At 39.1% G+C, this 17551-nt stretch overlaps 1 protein-coding gene across 1 annotated transcript in view; it reads left to right on the top strand.

Moving 5' to 3' along the window:
- The window catches only part of CNIH3 (cornichon family AMPA receptor auxiliary protein 3), a 57257-nt gene that overhangs the window by 16746 nt on the left and 22960 nt on the right, over window positions 1-17551 (top strand). The window contains exons 2-3 of the mRNA XM_033055183.1: window positions 5351-5419; window positions 8178-8225. Of these exons, the coding sequence (XP_032911074.1) occupies window positions 5351-5419; window positions 8178-8225 (117 nt within the window). The remainder of the gene's footprint in view (window positions 1-5350; window positions 5420-8177; window positions 8226-17551) is intronic.

Genomic DNA, 17551 nt, shown 5'->3' with positions numbered 1-17551 from the left:
CTTCCAGGTCCTTTTTCATTCCTGACTGACTGATTCTTACCTGACTGACATTTTTTCAGTAGCTGCTTCTTCCCACCAAAACCCAGCAAAGTACCTCAGCCAATTTGCACCAGAATGGATCAGCTCATGGCTCAAACACATTTTCCTGACACAGTTAATATGTCCGTGCCTCAGCTGCTGGGCAGGCATGGCCTTTAGGAGCACAGCCTGCTCCTGCCTTCTGTCCCTGTGCTTGCTTGCAGTCACAGCCCAGCCTGGGAACTGCAGTCCTGAGTGCTGTGAGGGCTGCCTGGGAGAGGGGAGGGGGAGACAAATTGTCTAAATGAACCATTAAAGACTGTTCCTCCAATATGGGATGGTGGTGCATTGACAGGGTGGTGGCAAGGAAGCATATGTTAGGTGTTACTGTTCTGTTCTGTGGTTGGCGTGGTTGTCATCAAGTTCTGTTTTATCTTAACTTTCCTGAGATGCCAGTAGGCAATAATATCCAACTTCTTTGCTGTCACTGCATTCACACCTACACCAACTTCACTGCCACCTTAAACCACCACATTCTCAATTAAAATATGTTTCTGTAAGAGCTCAGTGATTTTAAAAAAAATATATATACCCTAAAAATGAGATATCATAGCTAATTTCTAGCATCAAGTGAAATTTTCATTTTGATGGGTACATAAGCACAGAAAGAAAGCAATATTAATGTTTAATCTTATGTGAATACTTCCTTATTCAAAGCTGTTATGGTCTCTCTGATAAGCAGAGAGAGTGCAGGTAATTAAAACAAATTTTATAAATATATTTGCAATTGAAACATGTATTGTCATCACGATCTCATTGATGCATTAGTGTATAAACTGGGGCAAACTCCTTGCTGACTTATACTGGGAGTTTTGAGATTTGCATATGGTGTGAATCACCATAGACTGCAAGCAGTATTTTTATAGAACTTTAGTTTTATTAGGCGGAAAACACACACAAGTACACTTCTCTCACCAGGAAAAAGGTGAGAGGGCAGAGGCAGAACAAAGTTCCTGCAGTGATTTTCAATGTGAATTCACAGGGAAAATTCCCCAGGACAGAATGTCCATTCCATCCCTGGCCTGTTTCCCTGGCAGTAATTATAAAAAATATTGCTAAACGTGATGCACTTTTTCTTTTCCTCATAAGGCTTTGCAAGTCAACAGATAACTTGATGATTTGGATTTTTTCCTTCAAGTTTCTGAATAAATGTCAGATGGTCCTTACTCTCTTGTCTCCGAGGCTGTGTACAACATTAATATTTTCTAAGAGAAATAAATTTCTCCTTTTTGTCCAGTCACTAGCACATTTCCAAATTCTGTTCATCTTTTTGACCAGGAGCTGATCATTTTTCTTGGGAGCAGTGTGTTTGTTGTGTGGCCTTCAGAGAGGCTGGGTTGCTGATGTCCATGCATGTGCATGATTTGTAGTCTTGATTGCCACTACCCCATCGAATTAGATTGGATAACTAAAAGATGAGGAATGCTTTATAAAATACAGTAATTTCATGATTATAAGCCACACCATTTTGACTAAAATTTTGGTCCGAACCCAAAGTGCGGCTTATAATCAGGTGCGGCTTTTATATGGACAAAGAATGAAAAGTTGCTGTTTTAGTTTGGAGGACAGGTGTCTGCTGAGAAAGGCAGGAGCTTCTCTTTGAAATGGAGAATGTAAACCCCCTCCCTCCAAATTATTATAATTTTGAAATCAAGGGGCTCTCAGGCAAAGATATGGGAATTAGGAATAACAGTTCTTTTCTAGGGAAATTAAAATAGAAATACAGTACTACAAAGAAACAAACTCCAAACCCTGACAAAGTCAGAGTACAACCTGACACCCTGTCAGGCAGGGTGTTGGCAGCAGTCCCATTCCATGGTGGCTGCATCCTCCTGCAGTGACAGATGTGATTCAGTTGGAGCAGTGCTCCTGCAGAAGGTGCAGTTTCCCTCTGGAGGTCCAGTGGTGATGTGGAGAAATCCGGTTTTCCTCTGGAATCCAGTGGAGAAAGGGGCTCCCTTAGTGTCCCAAATCCTCTGATTTTATCTTGGTAAGAAATGTTGGGCTCTTCCCCCTGGCTGGAGCAACTTCCAATGGGATGAAGTAATTTTATCAGTCCCACAGTGGGACTCAATGGGCCATTAGCAGAAAATGACTGGCTGGAGGAAGGATGGGTTGTGAAAAGATAAAGAACAATGCCCTGCCTGGTTTCAATGGATGGCCCATTAGCAGAATATCTCCCACAGAGATAAGGATCACTGCCCCCACCCTCAACAGATGATGATAGAATAGACACCTTTTATCACATCCTGTATTGTAACGTGCGGCTTATAATCAGGTGCGGCTTGTAATGATGAAATTACTGTACATTCATTTACAGAGGGGAAAGGATATAATTTCTTATGAAGTGCCCTGACTGGGGTCTATCACATTGTCTCGAGATGAGATGAAGTGCTCAGCTCAAGATGCTGAGAAATGAGGCAGTTTCTGCAGTGAAACAGCCCGTGAGCATGTCCAGGTGCTGTCCCAGGACACTCAGCAGCTCTGCTCAGCAGATGTGTGGGGATCAGGCAGCTGAACTGCGTCCAGCTGAAAAGGGAACAGGCAGGAGGTTCTTCCTCTGGTTTTACTCAGAGCACTGCAGCTCCCCTGAGAGCTTTGTGAAACGCCTCATGGAGACGAGCACTTGGTTATTTGGGGTCTGGACGGAAAAATGGCAGCTCCAGCCACTCAACACCCCAGGGCATTAAACTGCCACAGAAGGCGAGTTATAATTGAAAGAGGAAAATGTTTCCTAATTAATTATGTAAACCCTGCTGCAGCATGGCCCAGCTGTATTTTCAGTAATACTATCATTTGTTGCACAGTTACTCAGTGTGTTGTGAGCAACTGCTAATCTTAAGAAGCTGCAGTTTTACTCAGTTGTGCTTTAGATTTAGAACAAACAACATTGTAAGATTTAAAAACAACAAGAAAACCCCAACACACCCCACTCCTAACAAGAAAACAGAAGAAAACCATGCCCCCACAATGCTTTGGGACTTTCTTTATGTTCCTCTAATTCTGAGCCTGCCTATGCTTCAAATTTTTTCACTGTGACTGAGAAATTGGAAATAGGAATGTGCTTTTTCATAAATTAAAATAGATATTGTCATGTCATCACTAGACTTTTATTTCTGAAGATTTAACAAAATATAAACTATTTTTTGAAATAAATTGAGGAGGAATTATTTTTGTCAGCCTCATTCCAGAGAGACACTGAAACTTTTATAGAAGAAACTTTCCTCCAGTCATGTGTGCTGGAAACCAGACCTCAGTCTCTTTCAGGTGGAGCAGGAATGTCTCTTAACACTGTCATAACTTTCAGACCTCTCAAAAGGTTTGTCTGTGAGACAGGTGCATTTACACTTACTGGTTCTGTGAAAACCATGTGCTTAAATACCTGTTTCAATGCACTTACATATAATGCAAGCATAATATAAATTATGTGCCAGGAAATAAAGAGTAGAGGTTTAGGTACAGTAAAAGTGAAGTAAAGAAGAAAAAAAAAAAAAAAAGAAAAGAAAAAAAAAGAGGAAAAAGAAAGAAAAATACAAGTAAACATAAATGTGCAGTATATTTGAGGCTAACCTTTTTTCCATCCTTCCCATTTCTGTTAATGCTGATGCTGATATCCAGTTGCAGAGAGATACTCAATTCTATTTGTGACTCATGTGTAACCCTCTTAGCAGTCCAGCTGGAGGATATGAAGACCTGACCAGGAAATATTAGCTACAGAGGTGTCCTGAGCCTTATTCTTCACAAATGTACTGCAAGACCCTCACAGCTTCTGTTAGTTGCTCTTTTACCATTGCAGATCTAATTCCTAACTTGGAGACATATTGCATCCATTGGGAGAAATGCTTCACTTGTAATCACATTTTATAGTTCCCTTTGTGGTTTATTCAGCCACTTTGACTTGTCATAGTTGAATAAATTTAATTCTGTGGAGTGCTCTTGTAAAATGCCACACTTTTGATTTTTAAGTGTGCTTCGGTGGCATGAATGCAGCATTAGAGTGGGATGAGGAGTGGTGCTGGCATTCGTGGATTGCACCTCTGGGTTTTATTCTCGAGCCTCTCACCAGATTATTATGATTCAGGAGCAGGTCATTTTCAGGTTTTCTGCTCCTGCTTTCCATCTCTGGTAAATGGATGTGTTCTAGCTATGCAGCAGATCTGTGCTGACCAATACCCAGTTCTTTACTGAGCAGCCAGGCTGCAGGCACGCTATTTGGCATCAAGGAATGGCTGTTGCTCTCATCTACTAATTACCAGACTGCTACCTCGTGCTCCCATCATCTTTTATTAAAAACAGATACACTGGTTTGTAAAGTGCCTAAAAAGGAATCATTGTTTTAACACCTCTGTGATGCCTGTCAGTGAGCTTTCCTTCCTTGGGTGAAGAAAGACAAAAGCAACAGAAAAGGTATTGCTAGAATGCAAACACAAAGTTAAGAATGTACTTTGAGATCTTTGAAAGAAGTGTGTTGAGGATTGTTACAGCTGTTTTCTTTCCAAGAAAACAGTCTTCCAAGAAAATGCTAGCTCTTCACTAGATCTAACAGAAGATCTTCCAAGAAAATGCTACCAAATGCTATTATTTTTATAGACAATTTATCTACTGTACTTTAAAAGCACCAGAAATTACCAGGTTGTCTCAATCCATCTGTTAATGGAGGAAACTGAAGGACCTGAGCAAAAGACATCTCTCCATTAATGAGGTCTAAAGTTCTAAAACCTGCCAGAATTTAGGAAGGGCATGTTTATTCTAGAGTGCTTTACCTCTTGAGGGGTGTCCTTATTAATGAATAGCAGCTTAATGGTGAAGCTGATACTAATTCAGAATTAGTAACTGAGATAGGTTTAACAGCTAATAAAAATGGACTGTTTATGTACTAAACCTGGAACATCAGATGCATCTCTGTGTTTTAGGCAGCTAATGACTTTTTCCATAAAATTTGGAGATGTGTTCATTTGTGAAGTAGTTTTGTGTTCATGTAGAAATCCGAGAACAGAGATCTTGCCGATATGAGGGAAGAAATATGGAAAGTAGCAACACTGAAAAGGCTATAGATATGATTTTGCAGAGTGACAGATTAATGAGTTCTAGGTGTCATACGTAGGAGTATCCCAAGTTTTGTTTTAACTACTTCATTCTAAAGGGACTTTGTCGGGGAAGCTGTTTTTCCCTGGAAAGCGAGGAAGGCAGGCAATGCATCTAATTAGTCCCTTAAGGAAAATAAGGGTTTGAAGGAGCATTCATGACAGGACTTGAAAAAATTGTTTTTCAGATAATTGCCTTTGATGAGCTTCGGACAGACTTCAAGAGCCCCATCGACCAGTGCAACCCGGCGCACGCAGTGAGTACAGCCAGGGGCTGCGGCACAAACGGGGAGCGCCGAGCTGTCCGTGAGGAGTGAGCGTGGAAATGAGCAGGGAGTCTCTTGTGAAGTCAGCTGTGGTTTGGAAAACTGATTTATTGGGCAGTCTAAGGAAGCCAGATGGTGATTTTTATGTTAATGGCTTTCCTCTTTGCTGAAGGAGGCAGGGAAGTAATTTGGAAATTCAAAAACTGAAGGATGTCATGCAATGCTTATGCTTTATTTTTTATTTTTCCTTCTGTGGCACAATGGTCACCTTCTCCCATACTATCTGTATCAATGAGCCAAAAACTTGAAAGAATTTGTTAAGAAGTGCATGGCTTGACCTCTCTGTCCTGTGTCAGGACTCTGGATTCTCCAATGCTTTAGGAGTAAATATCATTTTCTGCTGCATCTGCTGTAGGAGAGCATTAAATACCTGGGCTGTAAACTCAGTTTTAACTAATCAACCAGAAAGGCAGTCTAGATTTAAGCCTATCCAAATTCCTCTGTTAATTAAAGCTGTAATCTAGGGTGATTTAGCTGACTACAGCTACACGTGCCAGTTTGTACTACCAGAACTGAGAGCAGAACTTGGCTCCCATCACTGGCAATGACAATGACTGTGACAGGTGCTGAATTTGATCTCTGCAGAGCATCACGTTTTTTAATTGCCTGCAATTGATAACGAGATTCAGTAGCTAGTACTTTGCCATTTAACCTTGTTTCATAACTTTTACTGCTTAGACCACTGATGATTTTAAGTATAAACTTTATAATCCTAGAATAAAAATATTTTTTTTAACTGTTCACTAGTACATAAGCAAAGAATGAGAAGAGAAGAAAGAAATTATATTAAAGAATCCTATAGAGGACATCAGTGGAAGTAATCTGATTTCCAGTCCACTTAATCTGTTTTTACTTCCTATCTGAGAACTGCACACTGAATTTATAGGTACCAAATTCCAGGAAATTGTTCACTTACTAAAACTTGAGATGATCTATGGAGATAATCTCATTTTATTTGAAAACAGTGATGGAATTGGTCTCCATGATAAAGAAAAAGTTAACAAAGTCCCTTTTTCAGTCATATTAGTCAAGGAATCAAAAAGTGAATCATACAGAAAAGCACAGCAGAATATTCTGTGGTTGATTCATGTACTTGACTTCCATGAAACCTTCTGTGGTAATTCAAGCAATAATCTCAGATTGCTTTTTTCTGTACAGTATACAGTCTATGCCTTTCATATTATTGTAAAAGGGAGTTTTTTAGAAATTATTTCTTATATCTTTGGTCAAGTGTATTTTCTTTTTTCCCTCTGCACCATTGCTTGTGCCCATATTCCGTTTATTTGGTGGGCTAGTTTTCTCTATTGCACTGTAAGAGTGTATGAAGTGTACCCATGTGTCCTCTACAAAGGTTTCATGACAGAAGGTAGAGCCTTTTTGACAAGAGGAGGCTGAATTAAAGACAAATCAGAGGCAAAACAATGTCAGTACTGAGAATTTAATTTAAATTTCCTGATTTGCTCTCTATTACCTTCAGTTCAGAGATAGGCTTCCTACTTGTCCAAGGCCAGCTGCAGTTGGCATCTGTCTTTCCCTCTCCACTTTGAAAGGCAGGGGAGCTTTCTGCAGCTTCTCAGGCACATCTGCACACATCCATTCTCATGTTCACAACTCTGAGTCTGAAATTTCTGACTCTCTTGTAGCTCGGAGACTACAAAAAGAGGCACAGTATTTTTCTGTTTTCTGCCTCATTGTCTTTCCAAGGTGGTACATTTTTTTTTAATGGCTAAAACCTGGGGTCAGGAAAGCAAAAAAAAGGCATTTATTTGGAGGCTAGAATTAAATTTGCCACAAAAAACATTTTAAAACATTTGAAAAGCAAAAAGCTTACTGAAAGTTTGCTTCTCACATTGTTATAGTAGTTTAGTTTTAAAAAGTTCATTGTTTGGAATATTTCTACCATATCTAAGCAAAAGTATCAGGTAGTCATCTGAGGACAGCAAACCCACTCCGCCTCCTGCAGTGTAATTAACAGCAGAATTTTTCACAGTAACTCCAGTCATGGGGTTATGCAGTGAAATTTGGTTTTGCTGGTGAGCTTCTCATTATGAGCCTTTGAGAAGAAAGCCTGGCTTTGATTTGACTTCTTTCTCTGAGTTGAGTTTAGAACATTTTTGAGTCACAATGCTTAATTGCAGTGATTTTCAGTATTTGTGAATGCATCTGTTGTTTAAAGCAGCATTTCTAGGCCATCTCAGATATTTTTCACTAATGTGCTAAATTTTAGTATCACATGTTCAGGCACCATCTTAGTGATAGAGGAAGAGCTGCCACGTAAACTTCATTGTTGTTTTTCCCATTCAGATTTATCTTGAAGCCAGAGGTTGGGTACCTGAAAATGCAAGACCAAGTCTCTGTGGTATAAATTGGCACAATTGAATAGAGCCACAAATGCTGACTTAAAAAAGAGTTGCAGCCTCTGGCTGAAGGCTAACACAGACTTGAATACCCAACTGATATTGTTATGCCCAGTAACAAATGAAAAATAACTTATTGGGAAATAAAAAATGGGAGAATTATTGGGTTTGCAAGCAGTAGGTGAGAAGTGAATGGTGTCGATTCAGATTAATGATATGGGCTGCTTCACTGCAGCCATTAATTAAAACATTGACCCCTTGTAATTGTAATTTATTGTCTTCATTTGTAACACCAGCTAATCTCCTGCCTTTCCCCCACTTTCTCTTGACAGAGGGAGCGGCTGAGGAATATTGAGAGGATTTGCTTCCTCCTGCGAAAGGTGAGTGTGAACCAGCCAAGGATTTGTGCAGTTTATGGGAATTAAAGCCATCCAGTGGCAATGTGCATTTATTTTCTCTGTGATCCTCATATACTCTGTTGATGGAAAGCTGGATTCTACTGAGAAGTGAAAGTCAGGATGACCTTGTAAGGACAGAGTAAGACAAATTATAAAAGGTTGACTTAATAGAGGGTGTCTGGATAAAAAGTGAACTTCAGAACATCAGCCCATTTATTTAGGAACAAGCTTTTCCAAGATGGTGAGTCCTTTTACAGTTGCAGCTGGAGGTTCTTTTATAGTCCTATAAAATTGCTGTTATTGTTGTAGTATAGGCTTTTAAAATACCCTTTTTTTAAACAGTGGCTTACTATTTGACATGCTGAACATTTTTATTAGTTACATATCTAATGTTCAAGGTTTATGGTTGATTCAAGTTGATAACAGTATACATTTTAGCTTGGCACAGGTGAGATGCTGAGTGCCTCAGCTTCTGAGAGATTCAAAGGAGCTGATAGATTGTGGGTTACTTGTTTGTGGCTTCAAATAGGATTTTCATAAGCAATCTTTGTTTTTCCTGACTGTGTCTCGTTGAAGTAAAAATAATCATGGTTCCAAATTATTTTATTCTGTGTTCAAGTTTCTATACATTGTGTTCTGCAGAGTGGTAACAAAGCCACCTAAATCCTGCATTTTTCCTTGAAAAGGTCATCACTGCGGTGTGGGCTGCTGAACACACCCTAATCAAGCTAAGACCTAAATTCAGATGAGGTTTTAAGAAACTGGTGGCATCATCCTCAGAGGTTTTGGGAAAGCCAGGGCTGGGGATTATCACTTTGGGCTGACCCAAAGGCAGGGCTGCGACTTCATGCAGAACCTATGGGCTGCCATCCTCTGCTCAGTCAGAACCTGAGTCACCACTGTGAGCATGTGACTGCCAGGAGCCACATTTAAGTTCTTCCTGAGCCTGCTCATGCCACTTGGGATACAAAAATAAGGGGAAATTCTTACCACCAATAGCTTCCCAGTTTATCAAATAGGCAGCCAGCCAGTCTCGAACTGTGCCCCAGTTTCTTGGACATAAAGCAGCTCTTGAGTGGTAATGGTTTAATATGTGTGAGCCCCGTGGGAATGCCTTGCCTGCATCAATGTTTAATTTTTATTGCGCCTCAGCCTTGTTGTGAATGGTAAAATGGAGTGTTTTGGCTAATTGCAGACTCTGTATTCATAAGGGATTGGCTTGCTTCTGGTTCACTTAAATGGTTTGTTAATTCAGCCTCTTCTTCAAAGTTCTTTGGGGACACATTTGTTTTAATTGAGAGATTATATGCAAGAAGAGGAGGGTGCAATAACTACAGAGATTTGTAGCCTTCAAATCTGACAACCACTAAAAATAGCTGGGTTTTTTTGTAGTGTAGAGGAAAATTGAGGAAAAAACAGTAAAGAATTGAGTGCCAGCTATATTGATACAGGAAAATAGCTGTTGAGATTCTTCCAGCAAGTACTAAATATATCCTTCAATATTGTGTGGCTTTAGGGCCTGTTTCTATTTCTCTGAAACAACATCATACCTGTTTTGAAGTCAGGAAGTTCTTTTATAGGGCTTTGAAAACAGAGATATCTTGCTATTTATGACATTAGAACTTAATGCTTAAGAGCTGATGTAAATTTGTTATTTTGAAGAGGTTATAGGCGGGCTATAAAAGAATGCTCAATTTCATTATATGCGGGGTTTAGAAGGAGTTCTTGGGAATTGTTAAATTGTTAAATATGTCATAGAAATCTGATCCCAGTGAACAAAGACTTTTTTAAGGATGTATTTTTGAGTTTATCTCCAAAATACCCAGGGAAGTTTATTGAGAAACTGTGACCAGGTGTGTGATATTTCACCAGATATTATATAACTTCTCTAACTTATTTCCAAGATAGAATGGAGGATGCAACTGTTGTGCAGCCAGGCATTTTCTGATGTTTGGTTTGGGGAAAATGTTTCTATATCATTGAAACAAGCAGGGTTTGTGTGAGATGGATATATATGATCCTGGCATGCAGGAACACATCAGTCCTTGTTTCTATGGTGCTGTAGGATTAGATAAACCCAAATTTTCTGGTTGCTGGAGAATGATCGATTCGGCATAAAAAAGCTGTGAACATTTTATGGCCACAATCAGATCTCTCCTGCCCTGAAGTAAAAGAGAGAAAGCCTCTTTTTTGAACCCAGCACCATGTGAGGTCCTCTCCAGCTAGAGGTGCCTCATTTCATTCAGGGCTGTGGGGCTTTCCAGGATGGATTTGTGTCCATGTGCTGTCACACATCCCGTCATGCAGACATACAAGTGCCACACAGGTGCCAGCTGATTCACACAGAACACACCAGTATGAGCAAATGCTGTGGAGCCTTTTTTGCTATAGATTGCCTTTGTTTCCCTGAGGATGTGATTCCATGGCTCACTGCAGTGCTGGACACAAACTAGAGGTGGGTGGGAGCAGAGCAGCACAGAGCAGCTCAGGCTTTTTGTGCTTACCAGCCCTGCTGAGGGGTGCAATAGGCAAGATGTGCCTGTGAGGTCTACCAGGATTTTTACAGTCAAATATTTTGGTGGGGGTGTTAAAATAGATTCAGTTACTGATGACAGCAATATTATTTAATTGTAATTGCAGTTGTATTTCAAGAAATCTATCTGACTGATTCCTTATTTTTTAATACCTAATTGATACTTACATTAACACTAAGGACAATTAGGAATTTCCTAGATTAAAATACAGTCAAATTCATTAATCAAGCACTGTAATATTATTACTTTACCTTGGAGCAAATTTAAATTAAATTTTGATTAGATTATTCATCATAATTTTTGAATTAATTCAATAAATCCTTACAAAGGAGGAGAGTTGATTGAACTTCTTGCTCAGTGAACACATTTCAGTTTTCAGTTTGCTCATGCCAGACACTGCTCAACAATTTAAGTAACCCTTCTCCAATTATCAGCAAATATTTGTTTACAAAGCCCATTAAGCTAAAGTAAGAGTGATTTCTGAACATCACAACTGAAACATAACTGAGAGGGAGTTGAGGTAAATACAAGATGGGCTTTTACTCATTTTTCTAATGTAGTGCAGCATTTTAGTTAAGTTATACCTAAAATTCCTGAAACTGCAAATGTAAAAAAACACTGTACCAGAACTCAATCCTTTTTCTTGATTTTGTTTGAGGTTTTTGGCTCTTTATTTTTTTTAAACAACTCCTGAGGGGATGATGGGAAGAGAGTAAATTCAGCAAGAATTCTAACCACAGGCAAGGTGACATTAATCTCAAAGATGTTCCAGATGAACTTGAACTGTCTTGAAAAATGCAAACAAATATGCAGACGAAAACCCCTGCAGAGATTGTATTTGAGTAACCAAACTCAGCCAGTTCAGCACTCCAGTGCTAGCAGTAGTATAGTAGATAGTGAATCAGGAGCTGGGGTGTTTAAAACAAAACAAAAAACCTAAAAGCCTCTTCACCTAATATTTTTTTAAGTTTTAATGTTTTAGGTAGGTAGTTGGGCAGTGCCAGTGCTTGGTCTGGTCTTGTACCTCTGTGACTGTGGTTTCCAATGGAGCTGGATCAGCTGTAGTAATGGTGGAAATTTATTCTGTATTCAGTAATTCTGGTGTTTACAAAGTTCAATTCTGCTTTTTACCACTTTACAGAAGTAAAATAAGTGTCTATTTAAAATTTATATTTCATTATGTATGCCCTTATACCCGTGATAGTTATGTTTTACTGTATTTACAGGTTTTGGTAAATAACAAAAATTCATACTAGCTCAAAGAGTGATTGTAGAAGCCATTCCATTCAGACTGAGATAGTGTAAATAAAATGTAAAACCTAGTGAGCGTAATACAGAATTCCAGACACAGAGTGTCTGTACAGTTTTGTTTTGGTACATTTCAATGTGAACAAAGTTAATATTACTCACATGTGTGCAAGTAACAGTAATCCAGAGACATGAGCAAACAGGAGCTTGAAGGGTTATGGGTTAACACCACAGGTTCAGCTGTGGACAGAACAGTCTGAGGATGAAGATAAATCTTGATCCCGTGTCTGTGTCATGCCTGTTTGCCAGCACTGAATAGAAACTCTCAAAGTTTGAACAGAACTTCACAATATGTTCAGTGAAACACTACTGAGCTCGTTGGATCAGCTAACAGGGAACGAGTTAGCTTTTAGGCTTTTGCTTAATAGCAGAAGACAATTATATGAGTATGGAGGTTCTTTTTCTTTATATGTATCTAAATACTGTGTGAAACCAACCTTGTTAAAAAGCCTTATCTTTCCTTGTTTACCCTTATCCAGCTGACTTTTTTTTTTCTCCTATATTTTGGATGAAGGAGACTGACCAATATGCACTACGGTAATTGCCATATGAAACTGGGACCTGGATAGGCTCCAGACCTTCAGCTTCCAGTGGCTCCTACCATTCCCGGCTTGCAGCAGCTACAGTGGCCACTCTCCTTTGAGGAGTGTCAGGTGTCCCCATAGCTCATTTCAACTGAGTGATCATATTCTTTCCTTCCTGATAGATTTGCTGGTTATTGCAGGTATCACTCTCTCTGCTGTTCTGCTTCATAGTCACTGGCAAGACTGAGATGATGTGATGGATTTTAGGAGTGTGGCTTTGGGTCTGTCTGTTGATTGCTTCATCGGGCATTTAGGGATTTATGGATGTGTGACATTCTTTTACCCAGTCTGCAGGCTGATAGTCATTAGCAGAGCACTTCTGTAAGCCTATAGCATGGCTCATTAAAATGCTTAATGTGAGGTTATATAAGCAAATTAGCAAATGTGATGCATAATCACAAGGAATTTTGAAAGTGGTGTACAACCATCCGTATTGTAAGGAATCGTACTTTCTCCCTGGGGCTGAGAATTCTCCCAGGTGGAAGATACAGCAGCAAGACAATTAGTTTGTTGTTAAACTGGGAATGGAAGCAATGGTTTTACCTTGGTAGTGTTATACAGTTTTTACAACCGTAATAAAAATGGTTTAATTCCTCATTAAGTTGGACTTAACAGAAAAAGATAATGTTGCAGCATGGCCACACTTGGAGGGTTAAGTCTGCAGGGTTTATATATCCCAGGTTTCCTCTTAACTGGTAGTGGACACTTAGCCTTTGAAGCTTAGGTGTTTATGCTATCTAAGAGGAAAACAGAATTTGCAGTCTAATCATAAGGCATTTTTGGGCTGTGGAAATGGCAGTGATGTTCTGCCTTGCAGGAGAAAGAGGCTGATGCTTCCAGAGTTCTGATAAACTGCTGCTCAAACAAAGCTCACTAAAGGGAACAAAAAATGGCATTGTGTGACATTTTTCCTGTTAATAGTGATTGTTACAATGATGGAGCACATGAACTTTGTCCACTCTCGTTAGAGACCAAAGAGTTCATCATTGTTACTGGCTTCTCAGTACATGTCATGTTTCTTGATGTATCTAATCTCTCTCTCTTCACACCTCATCAGTGTGATGAAACTGCTGAGCTTTGAGCTTCTGGGCAGTAGGAAAATTGTCAGGAGACCCTTCCCACAGAGTGACTGGGAGCATAAACCCCAAGCAAGAGGCAATGTGGATTTCTTCTGAAGAGTGAATATAAAATTCTGTGTGTAGAAAAAATACTGCAGATACCAAGGCTGCTATTCAGTGTCTCCCTGTGACTCAGTGCAATACAGAAGGTTATACCCAGGCAGTGCATAAAACTATTTAAATAAATCCTATATATTTTAAAGTTTATTTTTATCATCTCAAATGCCTTTATTTTTTTTTCTCCTCAGTCTTTGCACTGCAATTTCAGAACAGAGTTGAATCCTTTTGATTGGATCACATTAGAGAGTTTTGTCAAGATCTGAACTTGCTATTAACTGGCCTGATAAGCAAAGTGAATCTGAAACAGGTGTTCATTAATCCTTTTTTGTAGAGGTTTAAACATAGGATCTGTTATTGGGACTACAGTGATATTCTGAATTAACATTATCAATGAAAACTTCATGTTTTAAAACTGTATTAAGTCAAAAGGATAGCTTTAGGCTGTTTCATCTGTCTTTCTGGAAGAAAATATAATAGAGAAGCAATTCTCCTTTGTTGTCTTTAGGTGGATGTTCTGTTGTCTCACATTTTGCCACTTTTTGAATTTTGCATTCTGTTCTCTTAGTTGGATACTGTGATCTTTTAAAGGTTGTGTTGTGCTTCAGCCAAGATGACTTTCAGCAAGACTTGGCTCTCCTTTTCCATAATGTTTGCTTTGGTGTTTGTGTTACAGCAGCCCTTTTGGTCTCAGGTAAGGAATAAAGCCTTGTTGTGCCAGATACTGCAAAAACCACATGGTAATAAATATGAAGAACATTTGTTTACACTCGCAAGACGTACACAACAGGAAAGGAAAGGTTGCACAGTTGTTCTGATGATAGAAATCTTGTTTTTGGAGACCTGCTTAGTTTTGTGTTAGCTTGTTGTTAGCAGGCAGAGCTTGAATCTTTTATTTTTAACTGAAGGTAAAAAATTTGTTTGCTGTTTTTGAGGGATCTGATGTTTTGTTGTGTGAAATAATTGCATGGGATCTTGAATCTCTACAGCAGCTGTTCAAATCCAGCCCAGTTTGGAGTCAGACTCAAAAGGCCGTGGTCACATTGATGGTTGCTGGGAGTGAAATTATCTGGTATTGTGTGCTTAGAGGCTTGGGATGTTTGCTCTGCAGAAATAATGATAAACAGAGGCAATAAGGTGAGATAGATCACTGTCAGCATCACACTGAGTATGAGCTACACCCTTCTGCTATACATCCACACACAAAATTAGCTTCCAAACTGACTCAGAAGAAATTCCAGAGTTTGCATGCAGCCACTGGAATAAAAGATGTTGCTGTTTCCAAGGCATTAATTATACCTGCAGATTTTGGAGGATGTAAGCTTGCCATCCTGTGCAATTAGGATTTGGACTTGATTGCATCAAGCTTCATAAAACTAAATTCAATGAAGTTCTCCTTTGTTTGAAGAACCCCAAAAGTTTTTAAAATACATTAGACTCTGAGCACATGTGAGAAACCCAAAACTGGTCTCTATTTCAGTACTCCATCCTTACGTGAAAGGTACTGCTAAACTTCTATTGCATGATAATGCCAACTTTATTCTGGCCTTCAGAGTGGCTCTGACAAGATATTTTTACATTAGGAAAGAGTACTTTTAACATTGCAGGGATAAAATTTGAAGTTAGCTAAGAATATATTAGTACACCATTTAAAGTTTATGAAAACCATTGCTTATGGCGGAGTTCTTTGAGACAACTTTCACACAGCATCCCTCGTTAGTCAAAAGAGACAGGAGATAAATTCTGAATCTCCTGTTCATGTAAATAATGGGGCTATCCTTAGGTTTGACAAGGGGAAGAAAAAAGAATGATGACTGGAGAAGTGCAGATACAAGAAAAGGAAGTAAAATATTTGTAACTGAAATATGACACACTTTCACTAGCTCTGTGTTGGTTTAATTGTTTTTGCAGAGTGCCTAAATGAGGAGGGAGTTAATATATTCACAGTGATTCACACTTGGTAGAGGTTTTGTTTGCACCAGAAGGATGAAGGACATAATGATTTTCCTTGAATCTTGTAATAGATTTCCAGTGCAGACAAAACCTGGGCCTTCAGTACCTTTGTTACCGAGCTGCCTTTTTCAATTCTGCACTCTGACAGGAAATTCAGTACAGATCATCTAAAAGCTTCTCTCTCTCCCTCTCTTAAGTATTTTCTGCCTGCTTTGTTACATCTGGTGTCTGTGAAATGTGGAATGGGATAAATGGGGCATTCCCTATTCAGACAGTCTTTTGGGCGCTCACATAGTTTGAATTTCATCAGAAAGAGTAGAACTTGGCACAGGAACTATTTTGCAGAACTAATAATAGAATTGGGATCAAAGAGATGGCACTATTTGTACACAAATTATCCCATAAATGGTGCTTGACTAGACGTAGTGCATTTCTTCACACTTTCTGTTTTATTTTAAAGAGATTGCATGAATATTTACTAATAAAGTATTGCTATTGCAGCAAAAATACTGAATAGAATCCCTTTTGTCCTTTCTTTGGGTACAGTATCAAATCTGGAAAGAAAGTCTTTAAAATAGGACTAAAGAACTGAGGGTAAGTGTAGTATTTCTGGCAGGCAATTCATTCACTGCTGACACTCATTGATTAAGCGAATTGTGCCAAGGCTATTTTTAGTCAATTTTACAAGTTCCTGAAACTTTTAAAAAGTTTGAACATAACAATTGTTATTTTTAGGAATAATTGCCTAAGGATGTCTGTGTGCTTACGTAGGGATAATGAGAAGATAGATCCTGCTGTGTCTGCCAGGTGCTCTTAGCAGGGGGAGCTTCTAAGGGGAGAAGTCATGAAAACTATTGCAAGAGTTCAGACTTGTGACTCAGACACGGTTTGGTCTTTATCCCTCTTTTACTCTGGGGTGGGGGAGAAGTAGAATTTACCAGAGTGATGCCTGATGAAAACTGGAATATCCTTTGAAGGGAGATATTCATAGTGTTATTACTCATGAAAATATTTATGTATAAAACTATTTCAGCTTAACTGAGTGTATTTTGCCGCTAGCCTCATCTCTGAGTGTTTAGTCAATAATCAAAGTGCCAAACAAAGTGTCACTCTCTAACTGATGACCTCTTGCTCTACAATTCAGCTTCTCCCAATGCTGTCCTGGAGGATTTTTAAATATAACTCCTTACAGTGGGAGAACATCGCAAGTAGCAGTGGAATAAGCTGAAAATGCAGCAGCAAAAATGTAGATGAGTAATGTTGTCTGTGCTGTGCTCCTGAGAGCAGTGTACTTCTCAGCCACTTGGGGTGATGCGATTTATGCATCTGTTCCTCAGAGCTGTGTTGAAATATTGACAGAATTTGACTTGCTAATGGCCTATATTTGCTCTAATTCAGTATGCAATAAAGTACTTGCATTTTAATAAAACAAAGGAAGTTAAACCAAAGGTCACTGTTATGTTTGGCAGAATGTTCCGTGTTTAAGTTGGGATCACACCCTATAAAGCTACTGTGCAATTACAAAAAGCAATATCATTCCTAAATGTAGAGCACGATTATTTTACACCGTATCTGTTTATGGATGCCATTTTTTTCTGCTGCGAGTTAAATGTCCTACCTTGCCTCTCATTGCTGATATTTTCTATAAAGAAATCATAGAAATTTCTAGTTGTAGTGCCAGGGAAGGAAATGTCTTTGCCACGTCTGCACTGCACCAAATCCGCTTCCTCGGACTGCACACCCGACACGGAAAC

This window comes from Catharus ustulatus, chromosome 3 (assembly GCF_009819885.2).
Source record: "Catharus ustulatus isolate bCatUst1 chromosome 3, bCatUst1.pri.v2, whole genome shotgun sequence".
NCBI classification, from domain to species: Eukaryota; Metazoa; Chordata; class Aves; order Passeriformes; family Turdidae; genus Catharus; species Catharus ustulatus.
The sequence above is the reverse complement of the archived record's forward strand: the minus strand, read 5'-3'. Positions and strand labels throughout refer to the sequence as shown.